This window comes from Diospyros lotus, chromosome 7 (assembly GCF_014633365.1).
Source record: "Diospyros lotus cultivar Yz01 chromosome 7, ASM1463336v1, whole genome shotgun sequence".
NCBI lineage: Eukaryota > Viridiplantae > Streptophyta > Magnoliopsida > Ericales > Ebenaceae > Diospyros > Diospyros lotus.
Window position 1 is genome coordinate 6761929 of NC_068344.1, and position 13582 is coordinate 6775510.

The following is a 13582-nucleotide window of genomic DNA, read 5'->3' on the forward strand; positions in this document are numbered from 1 at the left end:
ACCTCGGTTGTCAGGAGTGATGAGGAGAGTTCTAGTTAGTGAGATTATTAGGGGGGAGCCATAATGCAAATGTGTGGTTGTAAATTACAAGTTTTGTAAGGATGAGAATGGTGTGGGAAGCACCAGGTACAATGTTTGAGGGTATTATGTAATGAGATGTATTAGGTAAACTTGTGAGCCTTGGGATCCTTAGGAATCAAGTAGTCATTGCTATTAGCAAATAGTGTTCTAGGGATCTGATATGATGAATAGTATGCACCTAGGAAGTCACCGATCAAATCTACGATAGACATTTGGTTGTGGACTGTGTCGGCTAAGGCCGAGTGGATCTGACACTTGTTTTGTGGTGGACTTGTTAGGTCCCTAATCATTGTCTATTGGTTAACGTGGTAGCTTGTGGTAGTTGATGGTTTAAACTGTCTGTACATATTCAGACTGGAGATATGTAACGTAAGGAGGTGTGAAGGTAAATTGAGGTTCTGAGAGGTTTGCATTTCCTTGGAGGTTTAGGGCAGCAACCCTAAGTTTTAATCAAATCTGGATGGATAAATCGGAACACCAATACGACGTCCCAAGAGAGATCTGTGATGAGAATTGACTAAAAGACTATTACGGACTTGTGGACTTGAAACTTATAGCGATTATGTTATTTGGAGATTTGGCATTATTACCTAGATAGGGTATAGGTCTTTAGTTCTCACAGGTGAAGTGGAGTTCAGGTGACGCCGCGATTGGCGTGTTGAAAGACTAAGGCTGTGAGATTCTATAATAAATAGGGTAAAGCAAAGGTGATAGTAGACATTTTGGATCGCTGTGGAGCATCTGTGATAAAGTGAATTAGAAATAAAAAAAAAAAAAAAAAACCCCTCTAAGCTTTGATGTGGTAGGAGATACCCAGGTGTATGGCCAAGATCAAAGTTAGTTGAATGTCTAAGTCACTGTTGAGTTTTGTTGTAAGGATAGTAGTTGCTATGAGTATGCGCGGTGCTAATCACGGACCACATGCCCTAGGGTCGGTTATTGACTGAATGAGGAGATGAGACTCCTTTGGGTGCTAGTCAAGTGGTACATCGGCAGAAACATGAGATGGCTTGTTATGCTAGCCAAAAGAATGCTTAACCCACATCTTTAAGTTGTTTTTCATTTTTGAGGCGACTTATGAGATGCCTTAGGAATTAGAACAGTTGTTGATACGGTGAGGTGCTATCAGTCGAGTAGGCTACGGAGTTGATAACGCCAGTTTTAGAGCTCATGTTCTAGCTAGCCTATTGAGTCTTTGAAGAGGTCAAGGTTAATAATTAATGATCAAGATGAGGTACGGCCCAATTAGCTATCGGGAGTTAAGATCAGTAGTGAGGACAAGATTGAGGGTTGGTGGTCACCGAATAAGTCAAAATTGGGTGTGTTAATTCCTTTAAGGAGGGGAGATCTGGTGACATTTGGATCTCGAGATATATTGAGTGGAGATTGTATATCCCTTGATTGTCTTAAATAAATGGATACCCGTATTTATTGACGAGACCCCGAGCATTCACGGTAAATTATGGGAGAAAGTACTGCCGAGAAAATGCTATGTATCTGGTTAAGAATCAGTTGGCAAAAGTCAGACTAAAGGATATTGTTGTTGAATTCTTGATTGAGGATGTCGTATCGTTTCCGTGTTCCAGTGCGTCGTAAGTACGTGGCAGGTTTAGGTCACGTTATCGAGTATTAGCTTCTCGACATGCAAGGAGGTAGCTCTACTCCTGTCACTACCGGTTGTATTCGGAATTAGCTGCATTCGCATTGAGCCTAGTGGTGCGAGTCAGTTTATCATTAGGATTGAATATCGCTGAACTTTAAGCTTGCCTTTAGGTTGATACGTGGTCGAGATAGCTTTGAGGAACAGTTGGATTATGATATTGTAATAGGCGAATCTTGTTATTTGTATGTGATATAATTGGTGACGTTCCTCCAGCTAGTTAGGGTATCAAGTGTCATAACGTGGTTCAAGCGAGGTGATGGATTGGGGAAAATGTGCTAGGTATTAAGTCCTGTAGGATACGTAGTAGACTTGGGCTCGTGGGAACTGGAAAATGATGATATGGAATGTTCCAGAGGTGATGTTGAGTAATATCATGAGAGTTGCGAGCATATCTTGAGGTCATGGACTAGACACGAATTTCGAGGACGAAATTCTATTAAGGAGGGGAGAATTGTAATATCCCAAAAAAAAAACAAAATAATAGGAATAATAATAATATAACCATAATAATAATAAATGAAAAAAATGAACTTAAATCAATTGTGTGCGCTGTGCTCGTGTGCGTGGAAGCTGTGGAATGGCCAGTGGCCATGTTTTTCAAAGAAGAACAGAGAGTGAGAGAGCTCGGCCCAGAGGGAGAGATCGAGATCGAGACCGAGAGAGTGAGAAAGAGAGATGGAATGAGGGAGAGAGGGTGGTGGCAGCCATGGAAGCTTCGAGTGAAGCTCGGCCATGGTCGCCCAGCGAAGCGACAGCAGCCGAGAGGGAGCGACGCGAGCAGCGGCAGTGGCAGTGGCAGCAAGCGCGGTGGCACGCGGAGGCCGGCTAGGGGCGGGCGAGGGTAGCGCTGGTCGAGGCGACGATTGGTGGAGCTCGGCCGCGACAGGCGGCCGCTGGTGCGCTGTTGCAGGAAGAAGAAGGAAGCCGCGGCCGCGCGGAAAAAGAAGAAGAAGGGAAGAGGAAGAAGAAGAAGAAGAAGAAGAAGAGGAAGAAGAAGAAGAAAAGAAGAAGGAAGGGAGAAGAAGAAGGAAATAAGAAGAGAAGAAGAAGGAGAAGAATGGTGCGCAGGAGCAGGAGCACGGAGAAGAAGAAGATGAAGAAGAAGAAGAAGAGGAGGAGGAGGAGGAGAAGAGAAAAGAAAAGAAAAAAGAAAGAAAAAGAAAGGAAAGGAAAAAAATAGAAAATGGGGCGATTTTAGGATTTTGTCGGCATGAAAAGTGATCAGGTACGTGGGTAAAAATTAGTCGAAGCATGTCATGTTTAAATTATAATTTTTTTTGCGATTAAAATTAATTAATTTGAGAACCGGTTGTGTTATTTGCTAGGAAATGATTTAATTTGCCTCGGGAGCTTAAGAGAGGTCGGAATCAGCTAGTTTCAGGCAAGTTCCAATCCCTTTCCTCGTGTTCTTTAATTCCCGTGAAAGACCTCGTGATTTCTTGTATTTTATCACCTCCTTTACTTTAATTCGGCACCTTGCCTTATTGGTTGAACTATTATTCATCTGTTTTAATTTAAATTAAATCTGAGGCTTCTATAATTTTATTCGTTGTGAGCCTACGGGGGTTTGTACCGCCCCCACTCCTTTCGGGAATGATGCTGAACCAGTTTGGGGACTAGGTTCCTAGACGTAAGGGTTTATTTACGATTTTATTGGGTTTTCTTACAGTTTTTCTCATATTTATTTATGGTTCGGTTAGAGCTATCGAGCAGTGGGGCAGGGGTCGGTTGTTGGTGACGTTGGGGTAGACTATGATACGACCCTGATGTGGACCGTCGGGTGGACACCCCTAGTCACTGGCCATTGACCGGTGCCGGGCACTGCTGACTAGCTCTGCCGGTATGTGATTTACTGCATGATTAGATACATTGCATTACTGTTCATGATTTGATATGCACATGGGTACGGGATGCATGTTGGGATATTCAATTATTGAGTATGCTTGGACACGGACATTCTAGTTTGGTTAGGTTGCATCCAGCGCGAGCATATGCATGGCGTGTGGTTTACTATGTGGGCGGAGCATGGCCTGATGCCTGGATGTATGGGCGCCTTGTATCACGTTGATGCTCACTACGCCATTGCATTTCTATGTGCATTGCATGAATACTGGTAGTATTTAGTTCTCGGATGGGAGTACCGTTCCAAGGGAGCCTATGGCTCGGTTGTCGGGAGTACCGACGGATACAGGTGAGGGGAGTACCGGCCTGGGACAGCGCGCGCAGGTTTGTGAAGACATTTGCTGCCTTTCAGGGCAGTGGCAGGTTGGTATGGGACTTGGGTGCCAAGTGTCTTATGTGGGCCCCAAGGACCGGTATGTGCTTTTATTTTGTTATGCTATTGAGCTGTTGTGTTGTAGCGTCTCATGGCTTGTGTGTACCTGGCGGTTTATTTTGGGGTGAGATTTCTGGTTTTGTGTAGCCTTCAGCCTTTTCTTCCTTATGCTTGCTGAGTCTCTCGACTCACCTTACTTTCCATCATTCCAGGTAGTGGCGGCGTGGGCCATGGCAAGGGAGTCAGCTTTAACGGCAGAGTCGATACGGTGTACAGGTAGTCTCGTCAATCCCTATCCACTCTGATGTCTAGGTAGAATTTACTCTATTATTTCGTACTGTGCCAGGTCTTTTCTCGAGTTTTGTGTATGTCGGCACAGGAGTTTGTGTTTATTTATTTATCTTGTGACCGTTGTATTAGCGGGGTACCCATAATGCATGCATGTCTTGAGCTTTGCTTCCGCTGTTCTCATTTTTGTGTATGCATGCCGGGGTGGTCTTTGTCTTGTGTTTATCTCCTTTCTCCTCCCGTAGGCGCTCCCGTTCGGGTAGTCTGGATGGTTGGGGATATCTGGGCGGGGGTGCTTACAAAAATAATAATGTAGAAAATAAATATGAAGAGTTTTAAGTTTTTGAGAGTACTAGGGTATCTTGGTTTCACCTAAATAATCCAATTTAATTTAAATAGTTGATAATCCAGATTTAATTATTCATGCAAAAATAATTAATCACACAAGTCAAATCTTTACTTTCATTCCAATTATATTCTTGTGGTGTTTATTATCTAGATCGAGTTATAGATTTTTCCTTTCGGTCTAAATCTGTATCAACAATCAATCAAATATTGTCCAAGTATTTGATAGCATTAAGCACAATAATAAACACTTGCATGAATAAAGAAAATCATTCCATAAAAATTAAATTGTCATATTCAGATTACATCAAAATACCCTAATTACAGAATTTAGTTCATTTTATAAATGATAAAATCCTTAACATAATAAATGAACATAAATATAGACTTTAAAAGAAATGAGAGAAGAAGATAAAACTCTTTATGTATAGATTTCCTTCACAAAGATGTTGTCACCAATCCTCTAAAAGGCTCCAATTTTTCTCTTTCTCTTGAGTACGCTACTCCTCAAATTTTTGCTCTCCAGGCCCCAAAGTCTCCCCCCTCCCCCCATCTTCTGCTTCTCCCATATTTATTGGAAACTATTGGGCATAAAATAATAATTCCCATACTCTACTCTTCTTTAATTCAGACGGTCATCACGCCATGCTATCCACTTAGCCTCTTTTTATTTTTTATTTTATTTCTTGACAACTTTGATAAGCCACATGATCTACACACCTACTTCCTTTTATTTCCCGTAAGTTCCGTCGTTCCCCTTTCTTTTCATCTCTCTCATATTTATATAATATATATCTATGCATTGCAACGCACATGCCCTAACCCATCTCAACTTCAATTTAATCTCTTATTATATAATATATATGCACGTCCCATGATTACCTACAATTCACTTATAATATATTTAAACTTTATGCGCCCATCTCTAACAACTCCACGCCACTTAATTTATTTAATATTAATTACATATATATATATAATATAAACACCACGTAGTATTCTTGCAAAATAACAAGAGATACTAGCAATTAAATATCTATAAAAGAAACTCAAAACACTAGACAATTCTAAGTAAAACACATATAAAATACTAAAAACACTGCTCAATTATGACTAATAAATGTGTGAATAAATTCCCACATCATATACTCCATTTGGTTTATCCATGCCTTGATTCTACGATCTCACTTGTTGATTATATATACTTGCTGACCCTCGTGGCTCACCTTGCTTACTCTTGTCATTCTAGATAAGGAAAAGAAAATTGTAAAGGATGAGTCTAATGGGGCTAGAGCCCAGGTATAGAGGTGTACAGAGATGTTTCCAACTAAAAGGTCCATGGTGTATTTTGTTTAAGGGCTTGTAGAGTGAAAAATTTATTGTGCAATTTGCAATATTGCCCTTTTATTTTGGATGGTATGGCCATTTAGCCCAAGGGATTTTGTATGTCAAGATATGAATGAAATGTATTATTTTTTACTCCTGTTATTTAGTAAGAAGGAAAAAGAAAATGTTGAGTGTTTTATTTAAGTGTTGTTCTATATCATTTTTGTGACTACATCTTTTCGAATTTTCCTGTGCTACCAGGATAATTCAGGAGTCGGCCGCTACATTTCTTATGACATAGTTGAACGTAAATAAAATCTTATTAATTTTAATTTTGAAAAACTTCTTTCAACTAAAACTATAGTAACATAAATGGTTAATAGTATTCTATAATCTATCCATGTATTTGAAACATAAATTACCTTTTTTTTTATAAAATTTAGTATCGCAAATGGTGTTTTTATTTTCATAATTGTAATTTCTTTTAAAACTTTTAATTCTGAAAATAAAATCTAAACCATCAATATTAGAGGGCATGCTATGTTTTAGAAAATTTTCAAGATTTAAACAATTTTTCTTCAAATCATCAACATCAAGCAATTTTAATTTTTTTTACATTATAAAGGAAACCAAAATTATCTTCGTATATTTCTTTTAAAACTTTTAATTCTGAAAATAAAATCTAAACCATCAATATTAGAGGGCATGCTATGTTTTAGAAAATTTTCAAGATTTAAACAATTTTTCTTCAAATCATCAACATCAAGCAATTTTAATTTTTTTTACATTATAAAGGAAACCAAAATTATCTTCGTATATTTCTTTTAAAACTTTTAATTCTGAAAATAAAATCTAAACCATCAATATTAGAGGGCATGCTATGTTTTAGAAAATTTTCAAGATTTAAACAATTTTTTTTCAAATCATAAACATCAAGCAATTTTAATTTTTTTACATTATAAAGGAAACCAAAATTATCTTCATATATTTCAAATTGTTCAAATCTATTTTGAAGAGAGGAAATAGCATAATCCACTAAATATGTAAAATAATTAATTATAAAATATTATTCAATAGATAATTTTATCTCCTCATTTTCATTCTCATTAAATTGTTTTTTTCTCCTTATTGTTTGTTTTTCACAAAACTTTGGTTCTATATTTATTTGTTTGCAATCTTTTTAGCATAAATCATAGAAGATTTAAACCCATTTTCTTTATAGTTTTTAAAAAACTAAATAAGACATTTCAAGCGATCTATTTCAACAGCAATGTCTATATCTTTACATTGTAAATATTTACTAACCATATTAATAGAAAACAACATATCATACCAAATAATTATGCCTAATAAAAATTTAAAATTTTCAATTGTAAGAATTATCTTGTGGCTCACATAATAATTAAGGAAAATATCTTATCAGATAAATCAGTAACAATTATCTGGTATATTACTATATAATTAATATAAATATTTTATCAAATATTATGGTGTTTATCTAATGAAATAATCAAATCCAATATTAGATATAATTGTGTTAATCTAATGCGATAATCAAAGGATTTAATAAGATAATTAATGACTTATAATTTTATTTGATTTAGAACATGTGAATGATAACTCCTAAAGAGTTTTGATGGGAGACTAGTTTTACTATTTTAAATAAGGGGTTGGTCATCTCCCTACCGAAAGCATCAAATTAATTACAGTTATATTTTATATTCATCATTAAGGTTGAGGTGAAGAGGGAGAAATCAGATTCTGGTGTTTTCGTCATCAACGGGCCATTCTTTTTATAGCTTAATTCTGATGCATCCAGGTACGCATTTAATTATTGAATTACATGAGTTTTACAATTTTATGAGCATAATGTTTAATTGTGTGATTAATTGTACATATAATATTATAGCTTACATGTGGTATCAGAGCCAACATTTTGAAACTCGTGTATTTTTTTGTATAAATTTGTTTAATTTCTATATCTGCATAAACCCAACTTATACATAAAAATAAAGGAAAAACTTGAACAGTGGAAATTACCTGTAGTGGTTGATGGATTAATGGTGGTTCCAACCATGTCTCTTCATCTTTTCCAACTGTATCATGTGGGTTGATCATAGCTTGAAGTCTTTATTGCGTGCATTATTGTTTTTTTCAACCATGATCTTATGTTCGCCATCTCTAAAGCATGGAAATGGATTGGAGACGTCGTTTTGGTATTTTTGAACTGTTTTCCATTTTAGAAATAGAAAAAACAACTTGAAATATTTTTCGGGTTGTTTCTATAATTTGTGAAACATTCTGGGATCGTTTCGCAAATTACATAAAATGGCCGAAAACATTTTTTTGCTGACGAGAGGCAACAAAGAGGAAGGATACAAGCTACAGCAACAAAGGGATAGGTGTGTAGAGGCAGTGGAGAGGCAAGATGCAACAATGGTCAGCTACGAGAATTGGGGCAACGACGAGATAGGAGGCAACAAGAGGATTGACGACAATAGAGGAAAGGGTATGGTAGTGTGCGGTGGTGGTAAAAGGCGGTGGAGAGGGAGGATGCAGTGGTTGTTGGCGACAAGAGGTGAGGTGGCGAGAGACGGTTGCTAGAGAAAAAGAGAAACAAGCAGCCAAGGCCCAAGGGAATGGGAGAAAGAGGATTTCTTAGAGAAAGAGAAAGAAATATGATGATATGTATGTATATATGTTAAATAATATCTTTTACATATTTTAATTATTAAATTTAGCTTACTTACTGTCATAACACTAACACCAGCATGTGTTCGTTCTTGGTTTACTTTCAAATTAGTTATAGCAATAATATCATTAACGGGTGTTTTCCATTTTCTATAGAAAAAGATATTAACTATTAATTATTATGAAACTTATGTCTATTGTTTATGTTTATTTGTATTATGTTTGAATTATTTTTTATATTAAAAATTATATTTACAAGAAACCCTCATATATTTTTTGATTTACATTTTACCCCACATTTTCATTTCCTACTTTTTTTTTTAAATGTCATTTCTCCATTTTCGTTTCGTATCCATTTACGTGCAGCCTAGTTCGTCTGGCTGATGACCCGTCATCGACAGCGAAGGCTTTGTGGTTGTGGCTGTTAGCCTCTATTGCCTTTGTCTTCGTTGCGCTGCCACAGGCATGAAAATTGGTCGATGGGCATCTTGGTTATGGGTCTTCTCCATTGCATGATCAAAGCTTCTCTTCTGGGTCGACTATAACAGTGGCCAATAGAGGTCGAAAACACATTACTGGTGGCTGATGGGACGGAACAACTAGTCGTGCCAAACTATCGACCTTGGGCCTCGTCATCGCCGGCCTTGACCGATGTCGTTTGTGGTCGTGACGGGTCATCTTTCGCTACGTAATGACCCATAATTAAGATTTAAATTAATTATTCATTATCAAGGTAATTTAATTTAAAAAGGAATATTAATTAATGATAATAATAATAGTCAACCATAGTTGCTGTGGGGATTCTGTGTATGCAATATAAATATAGGTTGTGAGGAGTAATAATATGTTAAGAATAAATCATTAACAATTATAATATTAAGTGTAAGAATAAGTTATAATCAAGCAGCATAATGAGAATGTATTATGAGATTAAGGAGTTGGAGGGTAGTAGTGCGTGAAGTGCTGTAACTTAATGAAGGAAACTCAAGTTAACAATTAAAATAAGTGAATGGGTATACTATTATCTAGGTGCTTAGTAGATCAAGTGGCGCATGCGCATTGGGGTTGGGATTTGGATGCAGGACCGAGCATATGAAGAAGGGCTGACTGCTGCTGACTTCGTTGGAAATTATTTTCAGCCAATTAATGATGAAACGGTGTCGTTTTTCTTGAGGCGGTGGCCTCCCAGCAGCTGCTCCAATGGCTGCCACGTGACTCCCTCCCCTCCACTCATTTTTGCACAAATTTAAAGCCCAAATCGGGCATTTTTAATGCAGCGAACAGTGAACGATTTATAGAAAATCCAGCGAGCTCACGATCGTGAATTTGAGAAATTTGGGCTTCCAATCAAGATTAAATCAGGTTTAATCAGCGATTTAATTAGCTAGGTATGTAGCCTAGCTAGTAATTAACATTCTGTACGGTCAGAATTTCGTTTTAAGTCCAATTTTATTAATTTTGGCAAATAATTGGGATATCCGAGCGGGGGTGCTTACAATGTTGGTATCAGAGCGTCATTGAGTCAATTTAGGGGACAAGTAACTGTACACCAAGGCTGCTAGATAGAGTTAGAGCGTTAGGTCATGTCCTTAATTTCGAAATACGATCTAATTAATTTTGGTTGTATAGGTATCATGGACGCACGACGTGGGCGAGGTCGTGGTAGACCGCCAGCATGAGGTAGAGGACACCTTGTCCCTACTCCAGAGGTTTAGGCCACAGGTGCGGGAGAGCAGAGACAGCCAGGGCCACCAGATATGCAGGAGACATTAGCGGGTATTTTACGAGCTGTAGATGTACTGGCAGCATCTCAGTTGCGACAGGAGCGCAGACATGATGATAGGACCGCTACGGCCCAGGCGTCGCATTCAGGTACGTCGGGAGTAGGGGACGGTTCAGGTGCTACAGTGCTTAGAGATTTTATGGCCTTACGTCCACCAGAGTTTAGCGGAGGCGCTGATGCGACGGTGGCCGAGGATTGGTTACTAGCGGTGGAGAAGCATTTGAGATCCATAGACTGTGCAGAGGCCCACAGAGTTCGACTAGGGACTTTCTTGTTACGAGGTGACGCCGAGCGGTGGTGGGAGACCACCAGACAGCGATATGGTGATGAGGGCCCGACCTGGGCACAGTTCGTCGAGGCGTTCAATGAGACCTATGTACCGGGTTGGATCAGGGAGCAGAAAGTGTTTGAGTTTATCGAGTTACAGCTGGGCAGTAAGACAGTTACACAGTATGAGACTGAGTTCGTGGCATTATCTCGTTATGCTCCTGAGTTAGTAACCCCTGAGTCGCGCCGAGTTAGCAAGTTTCAGAGGGGGTTATGACCAGAGATTTGTCATGCCATGGCTGGCATTGAGGCACCCGACTTCCCTATAGCTGTTCAGCGGGCCCACGCAGTGGAGAGGGATCGATTGGAGGCCCGAGCAGATCAGTTAGTCTTGAAGGGTGTAGGGAGCAGCAGTAAGAAGAGGAAGTGGGATGCAGGCAACCAGAGTTCAGGGCTTTCACAGTGCCGACAGTACGGGCTGAGACACCAGGGGCAGTGCTGGGTTGTACGTCGGGACGTATGTTATCGCTGTGGTCAGCCGGGGCATTTGAGGAGAGATTGTCCACAGGTGCTTAGACCGACTACACCCGCCCCACCAGCTACACCGGCAACTGGGCAGGAGATTATTTGTTTTCGCTGTGGACAGAGAGGCCACCGAGCGAACAGGTGCACCCAGCCAGCACAGAGTGGAGGGCCACGGACTGGAGGTGTGGGGCCCAGACCAGCTCAGAGACAGTCTGCACCTAGGGCGCAGGGTTCAGGAGCACCATTACCTCTTCCAGCAGCACAGCGCCCAGGGCCTACAGAGAGAGTTCAGATGCAGGGACAGGCATTTGCAGTGTCAGCGGCCGAGGCGGCTGAGAGCAGTGATATAGTGCAAGGTATACTTTCTCTCTATGGCCATGACGTACGTGCCCTATTTGATACAGGTTCCACCCACTCTTTCATAGCACCCCATTTGTTGCATAAGATCCCAATCCCATGTAACCCCTTACCATATGATTTATCTATTTTGACACCGGGAGGGACGGTGTTGTTGGGGAGTGAGATGGTCAGGGATTGCGAGATAGGGATTTACGACCAGGTATTTGTGGGGGATCTTATTGTTTTGGCGATCCAGGATTTTGACTTATTGTTGGGTATGGATTGGCTCTCACGGCACTATGCTCGGGTTGATTGTCGTCGGAAGGTGATTTCATTTGAGCATCTGGGGAGACCAGTTGTTACATACCGGGGTGTGAAGCCAGTGGTGACTACGCCGATGATATCGGTTATGCACGCTGAGAGACTTATTCGACGTGGGTGTGAAGCCTACTTTGCGTTCGTGACCGTGATAGCGGGGGAGGAAAAGGAGTTGGCTGCCTATCCTGTGGTGCGAGACTTTCCAAATGTGTTCCCAGATGAGTTGTCGGGACTACCACCGCACCAAGAGATTGATTTTGCGGTCGATCTGATGCCAGGTACGCGGCCTATTTCCAAGACTCCTTACCGTATGGCTGCCAATAAACTGAAGGAACTTAAGGTGCAATTGCAAGATCTTTTGGAGAAAGGTTTTATTCGGCCTAGCACATCGCCATGGGGGGCCCCAGTATTATTTGTGCGTAAGAAAGATGGGTCTATGCGACTTTGTATAGATTACCGACAGCTTAATCAGGTAACAATCAAGAATAAGTACCCCCTACCCCGTGTGGATGATTTACTGGATCAGTTGCGTGGTGCATCGATGTTTTCCAAGATAGACTTGCGGTCAGGTTATCATCAGGTGCGGGTCAGAGATGAGGATATTGCGAAGACCGCATTTCGTACACGCTACGGCCATTATGAATTTGTGGTCATGCCATTTGGGCTGACCAATGCACCTGCAGTATTTATGGATCTGATGAATAGGGTATTCAAGGAATATTTGGATTCTTTTGTCATAATTTTCATTGACGACATCCTAGTCTACTCATCGAGCCCTGAGACACACGAGGTGCATCTGAGCGTGGTTCTGCAAAAGCTCAGAGAGGAGCAGTTGTATGCCAAGTTTTCTAAATGTGAGTTTTGGAAGACCCGAGTTGTATTCTTGGGACACGTGGTCTCAGGAGAGGGTATCTCAGTAGACCTAGAGAAGACTAAAGCCGTGATGGATTGGCCAAGACCAATGACAGTGACAGAGATTCGGAGTTTTCTTGGCCTTGCTGGGTACTATCGACGATTCATAGAAGGTTTTGCACGGCTTGCATCGCCCCTGATAAAGTTGACAAGGAAGGGCGCCATATTTATTTGGGATGAGTCTTGTGAGAGATCATTCCAGGAGTTGAAGCGGCGGTTGACTTCGGCGCCAGTATTGACGATACCCAGGAGTGGTGAGTTATTTACTGTTTATAGTTATGCCTCATATACAGGACTAGGGTGCGTTCTGATGCAGGACGGTCGAGTGAATGCTTATGCATCCAGACAGTTGAAGAGGCACGAAGAGAATTATCCCACACATGATCTGGAGTTGGCGGCTGTCGTGTTTGCCTTGAAGATTTGGAGGCATTATTTTTATGGTGAGAGAGTCCAGATATATACAGATCACAAGAGTCTCAAGTATTTATTTTCTCAGAAGGAACTTAATATGAGACAACGACGTTGGTTGGAGCTGCTTAAGGACTATGATTGTGAGATCCTCTATCACCCAGGTAAAGCCAATGTGGTAGCAGATGCACTGAGTCATCGTGGAGCATCAGTTGCAGCTATGATGGTGCAGGAGTGGTTCTTACTGGAGCAGATGAGCGATCTTACTATCTCTGTGGCACCAGACAATCCTGCACTCTATTGTGCTGCCATGAGTATCCATTCAGATCTAGAGGGTCAGATTCGCGATCGACAGCGATAG

The 13582-nt window shown here is 40.4% G+C and overlaps 1 protein-coding gene across 1 annotated transcript; it reads left to right on the forward strand.

Annotated features, from left to right (window-relative positions):
* Positions 1-10426: 10426 nt before the first annotated feature.
* On the forward strand, positions 10427-10996 carry LOC127805521 (uncharacterized). Its single transcript, XM_052342284.1, has one exon. The coding sequence runs from the start codon at positions 10427-10429 to the stop codon at positions 10994-10996; it is 570 nt and encodes a 189-aa protein (XP_052198244.1).
* Positions 10997-13582: the final 2586 nt, after the last annotated feature.

What these genes read in the sequence shown, in the direction of transcription:
- LOC127805521 (XM_052342284.1), top strand. Translation starts at nt 10,427, where the DNA reads ATGCAGGAGACATTAGCGGGTATTTTACGAGCTGTAGATGTACTGGCA.